Genomic DNA, 24,341 nt, shown 5'->3' on the forward strand with positions numbered 1-24,341 from the left:
CCAGCAGGCAGCTTAATCCAAATCATCCATAGCTATTGCAACATTATTCATTTATACCCCTACAACCATTCAGAGATGTCCTGTTGGTGAGGACTCTAGAAGTTCTGGCTTAATCAATATGCGCATCAGCTTTTTGATGGGGTGCTGGTTTGAAAATGTCAAGGGACTCTCCAGTAAAGGTGACACACTCATAAACGCTCCAATCAATGTACTGCGGCTCGCATTTATTAGCAGGTAAATGACCATTTTCAAGTTGAAAGCATCTTTCTTGTAGTAAGGAGAGTTGAACTCCAAATTGAATGGTCTCGCATAACCTTCAGCAGCATATGGTTTACTCTCTAATTCGTTCCTCAAGCTGGAGGTGTGTATCCCTGTAGCTGTTTCCAAATCACTCCAAAGCAGCTGTCTCCACACATGTGGACTCAGGTGACGAAAGCCATCTTTTCTGTATTTTCTAGTGAGGTGGAGGCCTCATGCAAGGATACAGGGTCACTTCATAATAAAGTATGTGTGTTGTGTAGGAATGTTATGCTGCGTGGGTCAGTTTTCCATGAACCACCCGTCAGCTTGCCCTCATATGTTAGGGGAACACAGACATAAATTGAGACTATAACTATTCAACTGTCACATGCTTCAGTACTCAACAAGCACAGAAGTTTTAAATCCAACTTAAATTACACTACAGCATTTGTTTCATTGTGGCCTGAGTCCACAGAACCAACCAACACACACTCAAACACACACACACACACACATACACACACACATAGACACACATACCTGTACATCTGTCTTTGTGAGTACACTCATTGACATAATGCTTTCCCTAGCCCCTTTTCCTAATCTCAACCATCACAACTAAATGCCTAACTCCAACCCTTATTCTAATCCTGACCTAAAACTAATTTTACCTGGACCTGCCAAAATGTCCTCACCTTCCCAAGAGGTCCTCACTCCCAAGGTGTAAAACTCAAACTGGTCCTCACAAAAATTGAAGTACAAGTACTCACATAAACACACACACACACACACAAACACACACACACTCTCTCTCTCTAAATGAAAACACAACATACATTCAACATCTAATATGAAAAAAAACTGAAACCGTACAGGTCTCCATATGTTATAATATGAATTTTCTTATAAGAACCATTCCTAAACTTTAGTTTAAAATGTACTGTAGCTGATCCTAAATAGATACAGGAATCTACTTCAGAATGCTCAAAATAAATAACAGAGAGCCTTGTGCCTCATGTAACAGAAACCAGAGTCTTTGCGTGGTTATGACCTAAGCATCCTTAAGGTGCTAGTATCTGAGGGAAAGATTATCTTTCTCTGCTCAGAATAGCAGGGCTGTAGGGAACGAAAGCTGTGATGACAAACACACGGGAGACACTGTGACCCTGCAGGGGCCAACACACATGCTCTGAACACAAGCTGAAATTCCGAGCTTGTGTACCTGCACGCACCATCACGGACTCACACTTATGTGCTACAGCCCCCAAAGATTTTGTTTCAAATCAATTTATCTCTCTGAAAAATTAGATATAAATGAGTAGATAAGAACCAATCAACATTAACGTTCCAAGAAATAACATAATTAATTAAAGGAATAATCCAACATTTTGGGGAATACACTTATTAACAAGAGTTAGATGAGAAGATCAAGAACAATCATGTCTTTACAGTAACATGAATCCAGCAGCCGATTAGCTTAGCTTAGCATAAAGACTGGAATAAGGAGGAAACAGCTAAAATGGCTCTGCCCAAAGGTGACAAAATCTGTCTACCAGCACCTTTAAAGCTCACTAATTAACAAGTTTTGTTTAAACTGTAAAAAAAAAACAAAGTGAAAAAACAACATGTTGTGGTTGTACAGGGGTTCATGTGCATGACCATTTCTTGAGATGGTGCAGTGACTTCCTGGAGTTACCATGTAGCTGCCAGGCAAACAGCGAAGACTCCAGGACTGCATGCATGATACCACCTTTTTAAACTCAGCCACACCCATTTCAAACTTGTGAGAAGAGCAAAGACAAAAAAAAAAACAGTTCTAAATTTGGAAGAAAATTGTGTGTTATTGTAGGACCCCATCTGTTATAGTAAGAAGCTGATTGAAAAAATCTGCAGTTTTCTGGGCCTTGATGATGTGAACATGTGTCGCAATCCTACTGGAACACGCCCACACATATCCACACTCTCGCCGTCAGCCTACACATCATGCTGAGTGACAAGCATATCGACCGCCAACAGAACTCTGACACACACAAAACACTCAAAGAGAGAGTGTCTCATATTTCAGCCTTTGTGTTTCTTTCAGAGAGAAATGGCAGGGAAAATATGTGGCTATATCGGTCTGCATCCTGAGGTTGTCTGAAGGCCACTGAGTAGTACTGTTACTATTACAAATAATTAAGGGAAAAGATTAGTCTGGTATCTACGCATTATGATCCACAAAGCATCTATCTAGACAGTGGCAGGCCACAATTACAGCTCTCTCTCCAGCATGGAGCAGAGATTTCAGTATGCTTGACGAGGCCAGACGAGGATTGGGGGCAGAAACCTAAATGTTTCAGGCGCTCATTGCCTCATCCCATTTCCCTGCTGCCTTTGTGCGTAAAGAGAGAGTTGACAAGAACAGAAGGACATGTACCGTATGAGAGAGAGAGATGAGGTGAGACAGTTAGTGAAAGCCATGGGAGAGCCAGGGATGTTCGCCTCTCCATCCACACTGACTAAATATTTGATGGGAGGAGGTGGTCGAGAGGAGAAGAGCTGAGGCGAGAGGAGAAGAGGAGAATCATGGGTGTGTCTCCTTTGGGAGTGTTTAAAGTGTCCCAGGCATGCATTGGGCTGGCGGGGTCAAGACTTTACAAAAGCTGCCACAGTCTGCCGGTGAATTATTCATATCGCTGAGCTCAACACTAGAACAGCATTATGGGTGGCCCGCAGTAGAGAACAAAGAGGCCAAGGCTTTTAGCACATAGGCTACACTGAACAAAAAGTGAAAATCATGCATAGTTCCAGTAACATGGGAGAGAAAAAAAGGTAGAGAGGTGAAGGTAGAGAGAATATAGGAACAGAAAACAAGTAGGAGTAGTGGATGCAATCACTGATGGTAAGATATAAAAACCTTGGTTGGTATTAGAGGTTATTCAGGGTTAATTATGTGGCCCCTGTTGCAGGATGTAGCATTTAGGGCCTGCTTTGTGCTTTTATCAACAACAGAAAAATAACACGGAAGAATTGGAAACACTGGATGTATATAAACCTCGACAGAAGGCATTGAACATCTTTGACCCTACAGAGTTTTATTATTATCATGAACATTTGTTTGTTTGTTCGTGTTTTGTGATCTGCAGTATAGACACGGTTTTTGTTAGAAGCACACACAAACAAAGAAAACGACTGTGGCATTTTTACAGTAAGAGTAGTGGGGTTTATGCCACATTGCAGCTTATATGTTTACTTTTGATACTTACTTTGAGATTGTTTGTACTGATTGTGAATGAACGGATTGATTTTGCTCTTTCCGCTTTAAAAAAAAAAAAAAATTAATTGTAAATGATTTCAAAAACACTGTCACAATAAAATCTGGCATTCATCACAGGTCAGTTGCAGAGTTGCGTTTCTCATGTATTGTAGCATGCTATGTACTAAGTTTCAAGGTCATCAAGCAACATGACTGCCTTTGAGAGACGCCAAGAAATAATAAGAATATTATCTGAAGTAGATCATAGCAAGCATAGTCTACATTCCACATGGCGGTGTGAAGTGGACACATTGATGTTCATATCCCCTGAATTGACACTGAAGGGCATGGACGATGTGTGTGTATGTGTGTCTGTGTGTGTGTGCATACGTGTGAGGGTGTGTACCCCTGTAAAGATAATAAGACAGTGCTGCGGGAATTTTCTCAGTGTTTGCGCAACAGTGACTGTGCGCCCTGCTATACACACACACCCACACCCACACCCACACACAGTGTCCTGATAGTGGTCTTCTATGCCTGGCCGACTGGTGTGGTAACAATTTTATTTACAGATGAAGCTGCAATGAATTAATTATGCAAACAATGTGCAATCTGCATTTATAATACTGTGCATTGCCAGAAGCCTATTTAAATATTAATCTTTTCTTTATTAAATGAATTTTAACCATTCGCATTGTTGCAGCAGTGAAAACTGTAAGTGCTTGAAGGCTCCATTAATTTCTGAGCATACCGTTAGCTAGCAGCTTGGATGCAAAAACATTCATAAGTTGTATTTGTTTTGATCTTACTGGTTTTGTAACTGAATGTAGTAGAATCAGGTTGTGTCCTGTCATACATTTCAGAGATTGTCGTGTTTGTCACGCAATGTTTCAACACCACATTGTGCAGCTTACAGGTGACTTGGCTCTTGTTGGGTTCTATCACTAATATGTCCATATATCTGTGGCTTGAAAGTTTTCAAGTCTACAGGGCACCAAAACTGTTTCTTAGAAAATACAGTTTGGTCAAATGTAGCTTTCATGGAGTAAAGCATTCAAAGCTGCCATAAAATGGCCACAAAAGATCACTTTAGGGTCAGTGAGAAATAAAGATTTAAGTAATACAGCCCCAATGCGAAAACACCCAATGTGCTGACAGCCATGTTTATTCACTGAATAGCTATTACGAAAAAAAACTCCCTGTAAAAAAGTATCAAATATGGTACTGTTTATGTAAAAAACGAAGAATTACATTTTTCAAATATCAAAAGGAAACTTCTTTTCATTGTCACTATTATTTTTCCTTTGATTATTTTATTTTTGATTTCTTACAATAGAACAAACACACACACAAAAATATAAAGCACCCAGAACCACTACACAAAATAACAGAAAGACAGGGGATTCATATCCAAAACTCCCAAAAACAGAACATTAACAAATAAAAAACAGGCCAAATAGCACACTGCCCCATCTGCCGGGAGAGTCAAGGGTCATTATTTGTACTATTATTTGTTAACCAAAGCTTTACGGCACAATGAACTGTAATTATCAATATTGTGATCTTGTGAGGAGAAGAGAAGATTTTTTGCCCCTGAGCATCCTTGACAGTGCCTGGTAAAAAACGCAAATCTTTCTTCTCAATGACTCCAGTCCTTCTCTTAAAAGCGGGTGGTCAGAAATAATGAGGTAACATCTGGTTCAGAGGATTGGGTTTCATTTGCTACGTACACACACAAGCTTTACTATAAGATCAGATGGTGTGGACAGCATGCTCCTCAGGCACTGTCCTAATTCAGAGCAGCAGAATGAATATAGAGCCAAATAAAGCAAGAACAGTGGTATTATTTCACTAGTTAATTAATTTCCAAAACTAATAGATAAGAATAGCAGCAACAAAAAGAATTCTCTGTAATACTCCCGTGGCTGAATATGCCCATACATCAATTTTAGCAACTTTGTAGGGTCAACATGACTCTTTTTGCCTCAATAACTGTGCTCTGTAGTTCTGCTTGGAAAACACTAACTGATGCTGATCTCGATATCAAATGTATGATTAGCCTTTACATCTATCAGAGGTTCTAATGTTGTTAATGCTTGTAAAACATGATAGGGATGACTAAATATGAACGGGATGAATAGATTACTACCTATGAACACAACTACTAAAGTTTTTTTTTTTTTGCATGCCCATTGAAATTGGCACATTGTTCTTATTCATTTATGGAAAAATGTTGATTCCTTTAATTTGAAAGTGTTATCATTTTGTGTTTAGATTTAATTAACAATAGGAAAATTATAACATAAACAGCAACCAGTAATTCATTTTATTTAAATGGAAGCAATAATTTTTCTTCTTCATCAAATAATGGATAGCACATTTTGTGCTACACCCTGGTTATATAGTATTCCATACTCTTTTTTTGTGATGGCGAGGAGAATATGAGCCATGAAGCCAGAAGGAAACATTAGAGATAGGAGCCAGCTAAAAACTGTTCTCTGGACGTGGGACAAGACTTGGCTGGGACAACCTTGAGAGGATTTGTGTGAGTTGTGGGGGGGGGGGCTGTGAGGAGGTTTTGGGGGGTCTTGAGAAAAAGTGTGCATTAGAATGCTAGAATAGCCTTCAATTACATCCATTAGAGATTCTGAGGACTGTGTCTGGCACATGCTGACATGCCTCCATGAGAATGGAGGAGATAAGGTTACCTCTGTAGGGGAAACGTTCTGAGAAGGGGCAGTACTGGGGGGTTGGTCACTAAAGACACAGACAGACAGGAGACTGACCCGATAAATGACAGGCATGGCGGCATTATGACTGACAATACCTGGCTGAGGACTAACTTTCTTTTTTGAGGTATCTCTTTAGATTAATACATTTTGATAATATGTGAGAATACAGTTCTATAGTCCATGAACGTGTCAGAGATTTAACTGTCATCCCCAAAATTCAGATTACATGATATTAAAAAAAAAAAATCTTCTAATGTCAGTTAATTTACTTTTCTATCATCCTCAGTATGCTTACATTTCTGCCCCCATCTGACAAGCAGGAGGAAGCAGGACTGTATCCAGACAGTGATAATAAAAATCTATTTTATTTCACTTGTTTATTATGTGTGTTCATGCCTGGGACAATAAGTTAGGGAGACTGCGGAAATGCTATTTGTTATTTGTTTTGCGAAACTGTGCCTTTTTTCACTTTCAAGCAGCGAGCCTGTTTGTGAAGGTGTGGCTGTTTATGAAAGCTGACAGGCAACCTGGCGCAGGGTGCGAATGCTGATCCAAAGCAGGCTGGACAAATGTCTGCACCCACACCAGCATTCTGTCGCTGGCTGCCCGCGGAAATGTCAAACACAATGATGTGGTGAGAGGCTGCAGGAGAGCTCCCTGCTCACTACTAGGAAGTCATGACACACACAAACGCACGCACAAGGACACAGATTCATACACATGAATACACAAAAAATTACATCGAAAAGCAGTCACTCTTGGGCTATCAAATGTCTGGCTGCCCCCCCGCCCTCCACACAGACACTTTGAATTACAACAAAACAGCACCATCAACCCAGTCCACGTTCAGACTGGAACGATTACCTGTCTTTCGCAAACACAGATAACGTACGCACTATTCATCTCACTCTATTGTCTAATTTCGACAACTCGATAATTGTGTTACACATGTCAGGCCCCCCGAGCCTGGACAATCCTGCAAATCGTTTCAAAGTGCCCCAAATTCATTAATTACAGAGTGTGTTAATCTCATTGAGATGGGAGGGAATGGCGAGAGGAAAAGGACCCTTATAACTCATCCAATTAGTTAATTGAGTGCTACTTGGATTAGAGGGAATGAAAAGAGGAGCCCTGCTGAGATTAAGGACTTCTCATTCCTTACTAAGAGTACATACATAGTCATCTACAGATTACAAGTAACTATGTTCTAAACGTAACCCTATCCATCTAAAAGCTCAACATTCACTTTCTCTATCTCCTTACTTTTAGTCAACCAATGAATTTCCAGGATTTAGGCTTTGGGATTGAGTAGCCCAGTAAAGACAGGTGAACTATCTTTTTTTAGGCATTTTTGAATAGTATGGTTGTGCCCATGGTGCAAAGAACCTGGGGGACGTGGAATCACATTGGATGGATTTTTAGGAGTAGAAGGCACCTTTTTCTACTTCATTCCATTTGGTTTAAAGCATTATCCATCTGGCACTCTCCAGGAGGAAAGGCCAACATTAATTCTAACTGACTACCCGGAGCTCCCTTATCTGTCAAAAATGAATTACCATGATATACAGCAAACACCAAACTTGCATTTGTCCATTCAGACATGCAGGGGGTCAAAGTATGACAGCGCAAATCACTTTTAAGGCATCCCATGTGAGACATTCTAGTACACTTTTACAAAATGTAATTTGGAGGGTTTGCAAAAAAGCTGTCAAAGTGTTGCCAATACAGCACTGAATACCAGGCCGTGCAAGTTCTGCTGGCCAGCCTCAGCACATTTCAGCAATCGAAGTTGTGCTTTGTTAAAGTTGCAAACTGCCTGTGCGAAGACGCCAAATTCTATTTCATTTTAAGCATACTGCCAGCTTTAGGGCTCTGTGCCATTTAAAGAGTGGATCCCATAATTCCCGTAAGTGCTTGAAATTGCAGAAAGCACTATGTACAAATTAATGAAGAAATCAACAAACACACAGCCAAGTTCTTACTAAGAAGCTTCTCTCAAGCAACTAGTAAAAGTACATTATCTAACCTGATGGAACAATACAGCAACAAATATGTTCCAGCTGGAAAGAAAAAGTGAAACATGTCCATCACCGTCTGCACAATAACTTTGAGAGGGTCATCATAGACCAAGCGGATGATGTCTATACTGTATCTGTTGAGTGTGTGTATGTGTGTGTTTTTGTTGAGCAGTCTGCCTGTCTGCCAGCAGAGCAGCCCAGATTATGCATGAATCTGGCTGCTTATCAGCTGACCTTTAAATTGGAGCCGCAGAGCGACTGCAGGCCCAAGGGCTGACGCTCACACCTGATTGGCTGCTCCGCCTCAGACCTGCTGACAATAGAAATTAACGGAGCCAGGTGGGCATATCTGCAGGCGGAAGGGGTAGAGGAGAGGAGAAAGATAGGGGAGGTGGGGGAGGAGGAGGGCTGCATTAATATTAAAATATATTTCCACTATTTTCCTCAACTGTCTTTTCTTAAGCTTCAGGAGAGAAGGAAAAAGTCATTATGTGCTGTCAGGCATGCTAATAGTAGAGGAGGTAAGAACAGACGAGCTTGGTATTTCCTGGATTTCATCTCTAACTCACTCAATCTATCTTTCCTTCTGTTTCTCTTTTCTTTCTCTGTTTCTCCCACTCTTTCTGTAGCTTAATGGCAGAGGGGTCTTGGCAGGGTGTGATTGCTTGATAGATAGATATCTCCTGTTGGAGAGGGGTACATGGAAGAGGAGACGGGGGCTGAGGATGAGGTGTGTGTTCTGTCGTCTACAGGGACAAGGAGCTCTGTGTGTCTCTGGAGCATGATGGATTACATGGGGGCCACAGGTTTATGTGTGTGTGTGTTTGCATGTGTGTGCATGTCTGTTTGGGTCGGTGGGGGGCATGGTCCCCTCCGTTGTGCGGCTATGTACACAGTGAAAGCATGGCAGTGAATTAATTTTTCACAATGGCAGCTGGAAAAGGTCATTAAATAAAGCAAATGTTTGTGAATGGGAATCCCCGGGAACTAACTTCAGCACCATATACGCTACAGTTCAGTGTTCTGGCAATAAACGGAAGCATTATGTTGTATTGTGGACAAGAGCACAGGTGGCTGAGTACACTGGCATACGTTTGGCCTTCTGTCAGATTAAAATGAGTCAGAAAAAATTCTTTGAATTCGATTTGCCTGTCTGTGTGTGTGTGTGTGTGTGTGTGTGTGTGTGTGTGTGTTTAAGATAACCATTTTATAGTATGGCAGTTACATGTACATGAGTTCCATCCACAGTTGATGAAATGTCCTCACCTTCTTGTTTCTGACTGTCCCTGTCCTTCTGTCTGGGAGAGGTTATGAGGTCAGCCAGCTCTTCCTGTTTATTTCCATTCCAGCGATCAGCATGGGCTATAACTGATCCACCGTATTCATAAAGATTTCAAACATGAGTGGTGAGTGTGCGTGTGCATGTGTGTGTCATGTGATACACAGCTAAACCAGGCCCACGGGGGAAGACAGAGTGGCCAGCCACAGCACTGCATCCGTTACCAACACAAAAACCTCACCAGTTGCCGAGGCTCAGAAGACAGAGAGCCGCTATCACAACTCCTGTGTGTGTTGTGTGTGTGTGTGTGTGTGTGTGTGTGTGTGTGTGTGTGTGTGTGTGTGTGTGTGTGTGCGCAAGCGCGCTCAGCAATGCATGTGGGTGAGACCTTATCATAGCTGGCCACATTCCTAGCAGGAAGATAAAAGAGGCCAAATGAACCAGATCACCACAGCCTGTGAGAGCAATATACATGGTATGAGTGTGTTTTAGTGTGTGTGTGTAAGAGAGAGAGACAGGGTTTGTCAGTGATAAATAGGAGTTTAAGGACCTACACCTTACAGATAAGAGGAGAAAATCATCTGGACAACAACAACAATGCTACAGTGTAGGCTCAAATAAATACCAGAAGAGCCATCGAGGCAAACATCAACTACATTCAGACACAATATACAGCCATGTAGAGGCTGAAGATGTTATGAAAAACATCCCCTTAGGTAGCCCTTGGACATTTATGCATCACTTGTGTAGTCTATGAAATAGTAAAACTGAATGAAAAAAGACTAGGTCAAAACCTAGTATATGGCCGGACCGCCCTTTATCTGTTTGCTTCTCTCCTACACTCTGTGCTCACATATACGGTATTTCAATTCAGCAGAATTTCCCAATAAAGTTTTTCTCATTTACTTGTTTTTATGCTACTGTTGTCAGACAATGGAACAAATATGAAATAGTGACTGAAATGCGACCCATTAAGACTACATGTTAACCAGCAGTCACTTCCAAGTCATCTCGAAGCTGCTGCTCTGCTCTGCTCTGCTAAAATCCTGATTTTATAACCTCGATGTCATCTGACAAGATCACCATACACATAAGTTAAAGACAACGGCTGTGCTGTGATTTCGGCTATATTTGCATGTGATATGATCACTCAGAGAAAAAGTTAGTCAATTGAATGAGCCCGGGAGAGATATGCCCACGGAGGGAAAGCCCGACCTCACGTTTACAGGGCAATACTGGCGCTTCTCTTCCACAGAAAGTAGCTAAGGTTTGTCCAAAAAGTTGCTAGATTTGTTGCTTTAGTGCAGAAAAGTCGCTAAAATGGTGTGAAAAGTCAGTAAATCTAGCTATAATGGTGCTAAATTGGAGACACTGCCTGTAAACGCCCCCCGGAAGACGCAATAGAAACCTTTTGTGGTTAGTATTGGCACCCATCTCATCCCTATTCAAGACCCCAGAATATTTTCTCCGTGTAGTTTACTCTGCTGCCTTAAAAAAATCCACAGTCTCTTTCTCTCTTTCTCTGACGACATACAGTAGAAGAGTTCCTTCCTTCCTTCGAGCTCAGAAGAGGAATTTGCTGGATGAGGGAGCACATCTCTCCCTCATAAGGAACTTTGTTGCATCTCATTAGGAATAAGATTTATCACTGTAAGCAAACAAGAGAGCCGTGCAAATCACATTGGAGCAATTCCTACACTATCCTCAACATTGTCTCTCACACACACACATAAACACACACAGCTGACTGGCAAAAGGCACAAAGCAAACAAAAGCTGGGAGAGCTGATTCAGGAGACAAAGGGGTACATCAAGGATGGTGATACTATGTGATTGCTCATTATTGTGCACTTCAAAATGACGCTTTACTGTGATAACAATGGCAGTTGACTGCCTGAAGTTAAACAGGCATACTTTTTCTCATTGAACAATGGAGCCGTCCCTTTTTCAGAGGCCTGGATTTCAGAGAGGCTGAGCATGAGTGTGTTCTCCTTGTCAGAGGTCCAGTGCTCTGTCTGAGTGAAAGGACACCCAAGGGTCCATTTTGGAGATGGCTGTGAAGTCCCAGCTCTGACCCTGGAAAAATGGCTCAGATAAGGCCTGTATACAGACCAATTTAACAGGTCACAACCCTGTCTCACAGTGGAAGAGTGTGTGAACACTGCCTAGGGGATCTGTCCCATGATGAGATGCTGGTGATATCTAACTCTAGCCCTGACCCTAGAGCAGTGGCTGTCAGCCTATTGATTCACAGCTCAAACAACTGGGGAGACAGGGACAGAGTCAGGTTGTGTAGCTCAACTGCGACAGAGTGTGATTGTGTACATGTATGTGTTTGTGTCTGAGCGTATATGTGAGCCTGTAGTAGACGTCTGGTAGAGAATTATGTGCCTGAGGCTGGCAGACCTAAACAACAGTGAACAGAGAGACAGAGGCAAAAAGCTGGGGCCTTCAACTGAATCCAACAGCTGCATGTGGGACACAACAGATCTATTCATGACAGACGTACACAAATGTAGACACACACACACACACACACACACACACACACACACACACACACACACACACACACACACACACACACACACACACACACACACACACACACACACACACACACTTGGCACATGCTGGACAGTGGCCCCGTTGTGGCTCAGGAGATAAGAGGGATGCCATGCAAGCTCTGTGTGTTACGGTGCGGGAGAGCCAAAAGGAGATGTTACCACACACTGCTAGACAGTCCTCTGTTTCTTCTAGTGTATTAAACACAATGATCGTGTCTGTCTGCTAAGGGGAGCATGCTGGCTCCTGTTGAGACAACTGACTGAGCGTGGGATGGAGCTGGAGTTGTATATAAGTGATATTACATAATAGATGGACTTCAGTGAAAGCTTTGATATCGATATAAACACGTCACCTAAAACAGAAGAGAGACAGAGACAAAGACACAGAGAGAGAGTGTGAGAGAAAAACAATCCTAAAATGTTTGTGTTTTAGAGAAAGAGAACACAGAGTTCTGGTTTACGCAGTCTTTGGTCTTTAAAAGAGAAGCGTCTGTTCTCTGTATTTGAAGTCGTATCTTTATGTGTTAGCAGGGAGTTGGTGCTGCAGGACATGAATTGACAGCTCATCTAACACAAAAGCTCTAGATGGAGAAATACTAACACTACAAAAGATTCTATCTATCTATCTATTAATCTATCGACTGTATACTTTGGTTAAACTTTCTTTATCATTCAGCCTTAAGTCTAACTAAATTTTAAAAAGAGCGAAACTCTACTGGATGCCTACGAATTGCTGAACAGGAAGCACCATCCTTGTTTAGCAGATTGGGTCCCATGCTTTGGCAGCGGTATGGACCCCTCTCTGGCCCAGACTTGTCTCTCTGGGAGAGGTCAATAGCAGGAACGTCTGCCAGGTGAGAGGTTGGCTCAGGTTTAATCGTTGCCCGCCAGAGGAAGACAGACAAGCGGGCAGGCAAGTAGACAGGCCAGCACAGTAACTACCAGGCAGAGATAAAAGTATTCCTGGTGTGGTTCACCGGCCAACTGCTGAGTCTGCGCAATGGAGGAGAAACTCACGCTTCAAAACGGTTTAGGGGATTGATTTGGCAGCTAATTTACAGAGGAGATTTGCATAGGGCAATGCGCTAATAAGGCGGGCTTTTCTTTTCCATCCTTTGTCTTTCCCTGCTATCTCTTTCAGCTCTCTTCTTCCTTCTTTAGGACCTCAGCAAATAGTAAAAGATAATGTAAGCGAATTAAAGAGACAAGAGATTCAAATTGGATATTGATTATAAGACTAAAGCCCTGTGTTTTCTCCTGTTAAAGCCTGTGTTTAAATGACTGATTCACAATGTCACTCTCTGCATTCTACTGACTGTGGTAACTGGTGTTTGGGCCTTCAATGGACCCACATCATGCTAAATGCTTTGACGCAGCCACACAAAGTACCCGGCCTATCTGTTGCCAATCTCCCCAGGTCCTGGTGTCACCCAGGTGGAGGCTTTCAGAGAGAGCAAGGACATAGTCCCCTCCTCAACAGCCCTGCACAATGCAGCATGACTGACAGCAGAAAGGACCAAATCGACCTTCTCTGTCAAGTGGATGTTTAAGTGGATGGAAGAAAAGGAAAAAGGATTCACAGACTGGCACATACATTGGATCCACAGAGAAAAGTATAGGTAGAAAACAGGATGCTTTCTGTCTGGAAGTCGCAAGACTTGCAGCCAAACAAAAAGAAACATTTAACTTCTACACCGCATTTTCCAGAACTAAGCAGCTGTGTGGGAAACCCTGGTGTAACCAAACTGCAGCAATAATGCATGGTACACACAACACATGAATAGCTATCACTGCCTTTCACAGCCTGGTAAATGCTTGCTTGTTTTTCAATTCATTGACATAGTGGCAGTACTAGCATAAAAAATGATTTATAATACAAGCGACAAGCTTACACAATGGCTGCTACACAAAAGCTCAGAGACACATCATGCTGACACACCATCTGTGCATGAATTGACACTCAGCCATTTACATGGCTGGAACTCACTGTTCATGTTCTTGAAGATGTTGAGAATGGGGAGGATCTGTCTGTAGTAGGGTACCAGAGCCTCTCCCACCATGTTTCCAGACATCACCAGATGCTGAAGGACTTTAAGCGTGGTGCAGATCACCTGACGGTTCCTCGTGTTCAGGGCATCTGGAGGACAGGGCAAACAGCAAAAGTCAGGAATCAAGGCTTAGACAATTGAAAAAAAAGGGCTGCAAGGAAAAACAGTCTGTCAGATTTTGAACCAGGTTTTGGGATGTAAACTAGATTTACTGGTTGTTTGCTCAGGCAGGTCGAGATACAGTAAATGTAGAGCAATTCTGACATCTGCAGCTATATGGTATATACGAGCAGCCTTAGCAGACTAACACAGCTAAAATACACATACATCCTAACCCCCACACACTCCCTTTCCCTTGAAAGCATTTTCTTTATAGCTGGGCTTTGATTTAGACCGGCTTGCCTGCAATCAGTGATTTCAAATTCACTGGGGAGGCAGGGGTAAGAGAGAGCCAATCACTGGGCTATTTGGCCTACAGCTGCACTTAACTCCATCTCCCACTGATGGACAGAACAAAAGGGAATGATGGTGGGAGAGATGGAGGGCTACAGAGATCAAGAGAGACAAATACAGAGAGGAGGGAGAAACAACAAAAGACAAAATGTCAGAAAGAGAGATAAAAAGATGTGACAGGCAGAGGGCAAAGGCTTAGAAAATAACTGTGATTAGCAACTAAGACTGACATATTTTTCTAGTTCTTTATGCGTGTTTTGTTTGTACTGTTTTAGTTTGTTGTGTGAGCCTCTGCATGAGTGCTGGTAATTCCCTTTGTGCAGACTATCAGTCTAAAACAGCATAGTCCTAGTTAGAAAACAGACCTAGCCTATTTATAAAACCTTTAACTGTCATTTGATGCGTACTTTCACAAAAAAGGAAATGTAATGGCATCACAGCATCCGTTTTGCCATTAAGCACATACAACAACAAAAATGAAAAGCATGAAAAACAACCTTTCAAAAGAGAGAGTCAAAACAAAGAAAGCAGCTACAAAGTAAGCAGAGACACTGGGAGCTTTTGGTTGACACGGAGGAGGAAAAAATGTGGCAGCAGGTGAGAGAGAGGCAGAAAAAGACAGAAAAAGAAGGAGAGAATGAGAGAGAGAGATAAAGTTAGCACTAAAAACTGAAAAACTAAACACTAATTGCCTGAAATCAAAAAACTGAATGACTTAAATTCAGTCTCGCAAAAGACATTATTTAAACCTGCTTTTTGGCCTTAAAGATAAATTCTGCCTCATTCTATCTTGACAACTGATTTTGCATGAGGGGTGAAGCTGTGGTCACATTAACTCTCACAGAACAAATGAAAGCCAACAGATACATCAAAGACTAGAGAAACAAAATGATGAAATATGGAATCAAGTGTTGTACAAGCAGCTCTGAGGCAATGCAACTAATTTGCTTAAGTGCCTGTTGAGTCAACAATACAAAGTCACAGAAAAGCACGGTCAACCGCTGTGTCACAGTCCTGCAATTTTTACTCAACTATCGTATCTTCCTTGTCCACTGCTCATCATGTCGCAATATACCAGAGCTACTGAAGAGATAATTTTGTTATAGAGGATTTTAATAACCGGAAGAAGCCCTAATGACCAGGTGCGCTAGTCCCCCTTAACTTAAAGTCTTTCATACAATATACTGTAAAGCAGCTGTGGATAACAGTGGCTGTATGAATGACCCATATTGATTTATAGATCAATGCACACTGATCTACGGATGTTCCTGCTATGATCACATTAAATTTATATTTGATGATTTAAATGCATTTGTTGGTCGGACTGTTGCATTTTTAAACATTATTCCATATTTGTGATGAAACAAGTATTTAGTTTGTCCTTCATGACATAGTCACTAGATTGCCAGCAGATGACTTTTCACTAGAAACATACAGCACATGGTTCTGAGACATCTCCAGGACAAGGTCTATAACCAAATTTCTACCAAGATACCAACAACTCACTTTGTGATGACTCAATTGAATGAAACACCCACCAGTTTGCACCAATGATCCCTCCCCATGCACTGCACTGGGCTCAAAATTACCAGTCAGACGTATAAAACATATTTCAAGGTCAGGTAAATACAAAAACTGTCAACACTGTGCTGGGCATAGCTCTGGCCGTAGTGCTGGATGTAGCACTGACACGAAAAATGAAGCAATGTTGACTCTACATTCACACTTACTCATTTGGCAGATGCTCTTATCCAAAGTGACTTACAAGTGAGGCAATTAGGGTTGAGTGCCATGCCCAGGGACACTTCGGCACACGGACAGGAGGTACTGGGGTTCGAAGCGTCAACCCGCAATCAGTGGAGAACCCACTGTACCACCTGAGCCACAACCGCCCATATTATTATATTCTATTATTCTGATTCTAATCTTAATGAATTCCTTTTCCGTTTCTCGCAATCAGTAAAATCAATATATACATCAATAAAGTATCAGTAAGAGTGGTAATGGCATCCTAACAATTCCCATCACTAGCACTATATTCAAATTGACAGAAGACTGACTGAGACAGACGGAGAGCAACAATCCTAAAATACTGTGCGACAGTTAGAGCACTCAGTGAACAGTACAATGCATCCCCCACTGTCACAAGCACACACACATATCAATGAAAACAGTCAAACATAATCACAAAAACACACACACACACACAGACACACACACGCACACACACTGAATTAAGTTATACAATGTAGAAGAGTCATACAAACAATTGGAAGCAGATAGGTCAAAGGAATTAAACATTTTACACTCTATTCATGTTGTATTTATGGTATTATCAATGGTATTATATAATATTGTGTATGTATTAGCAAAAATGACAAATTGAATTAGGTCCATTGTTTTGTGTCTGATTGAGTGTATGACGGTTTAGCCTAGGTATGTCCTTGTCTGTGGCGGTGACGGTGTATGTGTATGTGAGTTTGTGTGAGGCCTATACAGAGGACCAGTGGTGGAGATGATGCTGAATGGGCGAATGCATTGTGCTTTATGCCATCACTCCATCTCTGCCTTAGTGTCTCCACAGACAGACAGAAAAGCTCAGAGATATCTGCCATCACCAAGATAAGGTGGAATGTGGAATGACAGGAATTTCAAACCTACATAACAAACAATGAAATTCTAATTACCAGCCAGCGCAAACAATTTTCCCTTCTGTGACATTTGGACCGCGGGACTGTTCAATTATTCATTGGCACTCTCGCCTTGCTGAAAAAAAAGAAAAGAAAAAAAATTAAAAGAGCAGGGGAGAAGGCAGCCGAGGGCCTGATATATTAATGCTGGTATAAAACCTGTGTTGGGACAAATCTGAATAAAGTAATCATCTATTCATGCTAGGACCTGTTTCATATTCAGTGTGAAAATAAAACAATGATGACCTTGTATTCTATTTCCTGTGAAATGTCAGAGGTAGGGTGACACGTTGGAGAGTTTAGCGGTGAATTGTTCTCGCTCGTTGTATAAATATACTTTTCAGATCACAAGAAGATGTTCCAGTGCTGAGGCATAACTGAGGATCTTCTTGTAATGACAGTCTCATTTTGGTTTAAAGCTGAATGTATGTTATGCCAATGGAGTCATGGGTCTGAATCCTCTTCCTATTTAGAGAAGCTACAAAAACCCACACCACAGCATTTCATTAACAGTCAACCAATTTGGCAATCTAACAGTTAAGTCATCATGTTACCGTTTGATTGAACAGAACTTTTTTTGTTGCCTTTACTTACAGAAATATAATATAATTTTATATAAAAGGATCTGCTATATTCTTTCTGCACAATCAGCTTTTTAAGTATTTTACCAGCGGTTACTTCCAAAATATCCTTGCTTCTTTTTATCACCTGTGAAGTAGTCTCTCTAGTATGGGGTGAAGGGAACACGCTGTATAGTTGGAAAGAGTTCAGTCTTTAAGTCACTGAGGTTAGGGCCTTATAGTATAATGTCAGCCAGAGCCTTCTTCATTGTGTATTCTCAGTGGGTGACCTGCAGTCATCATCAAAATTCACCCGGGCCTGACGTGACTCAGTCGCTCCGCAGATAAGAGCCTGCCAGCCACATTGAAGATGTATTAACATCAGAGGAGAAAAATATATATCTTGCCATTTTAAACTGCAGACAGCTTTTTACTTTCTTCCACTTTCCATCATGCCTTCTTTTTTCCGTGCTCCATAGAAAAGTAATTAATCTGCAACAGAGACACGGACTGGCGGCTTTGCCTTGTGGATGGCGAAACAGGCCTGATTTTTAATAAACCAAGAAGTTAATAAGGAGCAGGCCATTTAAAATTCCATTATCAGTGCGAAGTGTGTGTTTTCATGAGGAGCATAATCATCACCTTTGGTCTGGCATCCCAAAGGCAAATGACCAAAACTGCTGAAGGGTTTGAATTTATAAAGTACTGCCTAAGTTAGCGGGTGCCCAGTCACTCTCTGTACTGTATAATATCTAATCGCGTGTAAAGTGGGTGCCTCTTGATAAAGGACAGAATAGACATTAGGCCATTCAAATATTTAAACTAACTTTCCAAATATGTTGATAAATCATCAATTTGCAAAACGCATTTGTATGGCATGGGAATGATCAAATTTGAATTTATTTAATCATTTTTATTCTTCTAAATCATTGCTTTCCCCATTATTTAGAAAATAAAGTCAACAAGTAACTAATATTGCGGTTACAAATGCCGCAACATTGATGCAAATACAAGATTTTAGATGTGTCAGTTTGTAAACTGTGTGAGCTCAGCGCCATACGTAGTGTGACTGTGCCAGCGTCATTCTGTCACTGTGTCTCAAACAGCCCTGCCTAGTGTTGGCCGTTATGCCCCTCTGCCTCCACAGACGTCCAACACACACACACACACACACATAAACAGGGAACAAACAAACACAGACACACACACACACACACACACACACACACACACACACACACACACACACACACACACACACACACACTTCACATACACAGACACATCACCAGCCAACTGCCCATGACATGAACACTATCCCAGGCCCACTGGGCGCCACTTACAGGCTCCCACTTTGAAACTGACACTCGACTTGGTATCGGCGCCAAACAAAAGTAAGCGTGTGTGTGTGAGAGACTCTGTCTCTGCATGTGTGCTGAAATTTTCAAACAAAAGCCACACTCTGCATTCCCCTAACTTCACTGTATCTCGATCCTCCTATTGCTTGTCACACAAGAAACCTTTCCTGTCCACATCACTGTAAATTCTGATGTCTATTTTTGAAGCCATAGACCACTTCACCATGAGAGATGACCTTTCCGCCCACCTCCATCTGCCAACTTGTGTGTGTGTGTGTGTGTGTGTGTGTGTGTGTGTGTGTGTGTGTGTGTGTGTGTGTGTGTGTGTGTGTGTGTGTGTGTGTGTGTGTGTGTGTGTGTGTGTGTGTGTGTAAATGTGGAAAGGTAAGGAGGCACTAAACGATGACACAGTTAAATGTAGCACGTCACCACATTCAGGGCAGATTATCAGGTATGCTTTTAGAGCCACCTTCTTCCACCAAATGCAAAAACAAGGACGCTTCGCCCCGAGGGTTGATGTAATAATAGGAACAGTATGACTGTGAAACCAAATTAGGACTTGTCACAAGACTGGTTGTATGGCAATGTTAGAATCTGTTGTAGTGTGAGTGTGTAAGACGGTGAGTCTATTCCTGGTAAAGTATGTTCTATTTTGGTTACACTCCACTGCTACTGCAATGTTGTCTGAGATGGCTTTGAAAGTGCTATTGTGTGTAATTATTCAAAAATGCATTTTTACATTTTAGATATAGATTATGATGTATATTAATATTCATTTAATCATTTAAAATGTATTTATTTCCCATTTTAATTTATTCTCAAGTATTTTAAAGCTAGGCAAATTTTGAAAAAAAAAATTACAAACATCAGGTTTCCAACCAACTACACTAGACTGTTTACTCAATTTGTGCCCACAACCTGTGTGTGTTATTAACATCTGATTTATTTCAATAAGCAGCAAGTTACACCATCAGTTACAGGGAATGCCTTCTTGTCTTTGAATTTGTCAGCAAACAGAAAACAAAATGCTGTCATAAAAATAGTGAATAATAAAATACTTGCGCATAAAAACATTTATTAAAGCCTTTTATTATTTTTATTAAACTGTAACTGAGCAGATTACTTGGCTGTCAATCACTCATAAAATATCAATATTTACCTAAAAAAAAGGTTTGCAAAATTAATAAGATAGTAGGGAAACTTTTGCTGACAAAGTTAATTGAATAATTGCTGTATCTTAATTGTTTAAAATTGCAGCAACAATCCTGTTTGAATATCCATCGTATCATAGTCTTGAAAAATAATAATAAAGTTACCACATATTTTAAACAGTGTGTATTTGCAACCAGGTGAAAACCTGGAGAAAAGATAAAAACCGCAGCTATTCAGCTAATTACTCCTATATGGAACGCCCAATGGCTTCCTAAGCACCTTGTTTTTTTGCCTTCACCAGGTGTGTTTTTGTTAAAAAAACGGCATACAGGACAGCACAAATTGTTGCATTGCACCATTTAGTAAGCGACGTAAGCCAGGTGGTGTTCTAAACGTCTGCCGCTGTCAGGCGCTTATTAAACGCCACTTTTTAGCAAAAAGGCTTTAGATAGTCATGTGAGGTAGTATAAAGAGCGACAATGTCCGCATATGGACAGGGTCATGGTTGATGAATGGGTCAAGCACAGGACTTTCACCCAAGAAACTGGGGTTTGACTCCTGTGTAAAATCAAAGTCAGTATTGACTTTTTTTTAGACTTAGTTGACTTATTAATTATTCAGTGGGTTGTTTTTTTTTTTTTATTATATTCAGTTTTCAGTCGCAGTTTGGTTAGGTTTAGGCAACAAACTACTTGGTTAGTTTTGGGAAAAGACCATGGTTTGGGTTAAAATAGTACCTCTCACAATGTTAACAATATGTTACAAAAGCCTTTCTGCCAGAAACCTCCTCCATGTGACTCATTGAAGTGGTCCAGGAGAGCCTAAAACCCAGCTGCAAATAGCATTGTTGGCGACTGACACCTGGGTTCAAATAGCATCTGCCTATTTTAAATGCACAATATTCATCTTTGGTTCCTCTCTCTTCTTCCCTTTCTTTAGAGCTTGATGGCAACAATTTAACAATACTCTAACTGTATTTAAGCTGACATAATACCATCATTTGTAAGGTATTCTTTAAGTCTTGAGAGAACCAAACATTTTCCCTTCAGTGGCAGGGGAAGACAGTGAAGGTAAAACCACATCAACACACACAGGGTCACTTGGGAAAGAAACTGTGATGTGTATAATTGGTAAACTGTGAGTGCAGACATCTTCCCAGACTTACTTTTGATGGGGATGATGAGCTGGGGAATGACGGGCTGGATCTTGGGGCCTCCATGCTCCAACATGTCATGGACTCCCTGGCGAGCGAAGAACTCATATGGATGAACAGTCTCGCATAAACCATCAAAGAACAGAGGCAGGTAGTGATGGTAGTCCAGCTTCTCGATCTCCACCTAAGGACAAAAATTTACATTTACATTAAAACATAATTATTTACATTATTATTAGCTGCTTCTTTAATCCAGAAAGACAGACAAAAAAAAAAAGAAAAAAAAAAGGGGGGGGGGGGTTATGTCCTTTGCTCAAGGGCATTTGTTAGAACATACGGCTGTTGATAGAGACACTGAGACATATAGCAGATTCCATATGTTTTCCAGGAAATCACATCTTGCCATAAAGCTCCTTTTCATTCTTTGCCCTTTCTCTTTGTTTGTCCACAGCTTTGCACAAAATCTAGGGCTAAAGCTCCTCTTGCAGCCATTTACAATATAACCCTTACAGTAAACACATTCTCACACACACTCACCCACATACACACATACACACAATGGTGGGGGACAGCTGTTCAGGAGATCATGACACAGCGGCATGTGGCATCTTGTGGGCTGACATGTTAACACCTGTTTACAGCATTTACAGGACAGACAGAAAGGCGCACGCACACACACCGGTAGATGAAGACATGAATTCATCAGGCTACAGGCCACAGCCGGCTTTGATGTTGTTTGGCTGAGCGTGTGGGTACTGTGTGAAACATTAAAGTGAAGTCTTTCATGTGTGTAAAGCCATCAGAGGAAAGCCACTCAGACACACCGGGCCAAAAACGAAGAGCTGACCAAAAGGAGGCAGTCCTTTAGCCTTGTGTGTGCATGTGTGTGTGTTCTGAAAATCATATGAAATGTTACATGTAGCCATGGTTCATGCAATATCTTTGTAGTGGATCTAGTTACAGAGTGTGTATTTATAACAGGGGTATCAGCTGTAGCGTTGCATCCCAGTGGCACTATTGTTGAGCGAGGGGTTAGGGGTTGGGCAATTCAGTCGGGCAAGGGGCAATTCCATATTTCATGTAATGAAGGGTAATCCCTTTGGTGCAGAGGCAAATAGCCCCCAGCAGCTAGCAGTCCTTGAGGACAGCTGAAGCCATGAGGAGACATACTCTTGTCCACACACACACACACACACACACACACACACACACACACACACACACACACACACACACACACACAAACACATATATATATACATACATATACACACATAAGCACCCTGCTGGGTCACGCTGGTCTGTGCAGAAATGTCACCAAGGCAGTGTCGCTCGATGCTGTCAAGTCCCCAGCCCTCACCCAGCCGCCAGTCAGGGCCAAGACTTCAAAGCAGAGCCCCCCCCACCCCACACACACACACACACACACACACACACACACACACACACACACACACACACACACACACACACACACACACACACACACACACATCCAACCAACCTCGACACACATCTCACCCCTGGGTAAACGCAGAGATGGAGAAGAAGAGAAAAAAGATGGAGAGATGGCAAGATGGCGATGGAGACAGAGAGCTCACACTGTTAGCACAGAGAGACAAGGCTGATTGCTTTGAAGCAATTTGCTGACCAACCTTGACCTTTCCCTGCACTTGGTCAAGATCATCATTGTGAGTCAGTCGGGCTGTAGATGAGAACAAAAGCAAACATGTGCCCAGAGATAAAAGAGAAAGAGGAAGAGAAAGAATAGAGGGGTAGAGAGGTTGAGGAGAGGCAAGATGACACTACAGCACAGCATTGCTTGCTAGCCAGTGGCAGTCAGTGGCACACAGAGACACGTCATGACATAAGCTGCTTTTTTAAATTTCTTTGGCTACAAAAACAATATATGTAACACGATCCCACAAGATCTTAACCATTAGATTTCGACTGGTGACCAGGTTTTTATATTTTTTACTTAATCAATAGAGTGTCCAGGATTAGAATTGTGGTTTGATTTAAATATCACTAGAAAACGTGGATCCATCCATGCATCCATTTGCTATACCACTTATCCTTTGAGGGTCGCAGTGGGGCTGTAACCAATCCCAGCTGACATTGGGCGAGTGCCGCCTTGAAACATGTATCTACATTAGAAATAATATTGTGCTATTTGAATATACTTCGTTAAGAGTGTGAAAATCCTGACCTTTAAATACTAGAAGCAAACGTATGGATTAAGAGGAATTAAATTTAGAATGGAAGAAATGTATTAAACTAAAAATGGTCGTTAAAGCATCAAAAGGAAGGAAACATTCCATAACACATCTTTTAATTTCATGGTGAAATGTTCTGGTTTGGTTACATGGCCCTTAAGTCTACATGTTCATGTTTAGTGTATGTGTTTTGTTTTCATAGGCTGTATGTATTTCTCTTTGTCAAGCATATGCAGAGACGTTTAAATAGCTGTTTGGTAAACAACTAAACTTTTTAATTTCATAGTATGATTTATTGATGTGATAAATGTCATCAATACAATAAACTCAAATTATATGAAAAGAATAAGGTTATAAAAGCTATCCTAATCATTAGGCTTACTGACAATAGCACACAGTCTTGTCTGGCACTATCAGTACATTATCAAGTCTCACATTGAGGCGTGAACGTGATCTCACCTACCATGTTGTGAACCTGAGATGTTGAAGGAATAATTACCTGGGAGCATTAATGTGGTGTTGCTGTGAGGATGCTTCTGAACCCTGTCATGTTCTTAATCAAAATCACATAAACAAGCACTTAGGGACTGGCTGAAGATTCCAGTTAGCTCTGAAGGAGCAGGGACAATCAGCAAACACCT

At 41.4% G+C, this 24,341-nt stretch overlaps 1 protein-coding gene across 1 annotated transcript in view; it reads right to left on the minus strand.

Annotated features, from left to right (window-relative positions):
* pacrg (PARK2 co-regulated) overlaps positions 1-24,341 on the minus strand; it is a 122,524-nt gene that overhangs the window by 38,275 nt on the left and 59,908 nt on the right. Inside the window, exons 3-4 of the mRNA XM_040137663.1 lie at positions 21,497-21,668; positions 14,058-14,207 (exon numbers count right to left, since the gene is read on the minus strand). Coding sequence (XP_039993597.1) covers positions 14,058-14,207; positions 21,497-21,668 — 322 coding nt within the window. The remainder of the gene's footprint in view (positions 1-14,057; positions 14,208-21,496; positions 21,669-24,341) is intronic.

The sequence above is a fragment of the Xiphias gladius genome, chromosome 10 (assembly GCF_016859285.1).
Source record: "Xiphias gladius isolate SHS-SW01 ecotype Sanya breed wild chromosome 10, ASM1685928v1, whole genome shotgun sequence".
NCBI lineage: Eukaryota > Metazoa > Chordata > Actinopteri > Istiophoriformes > Xiphiidae > Xiphias > Xiphias gladius.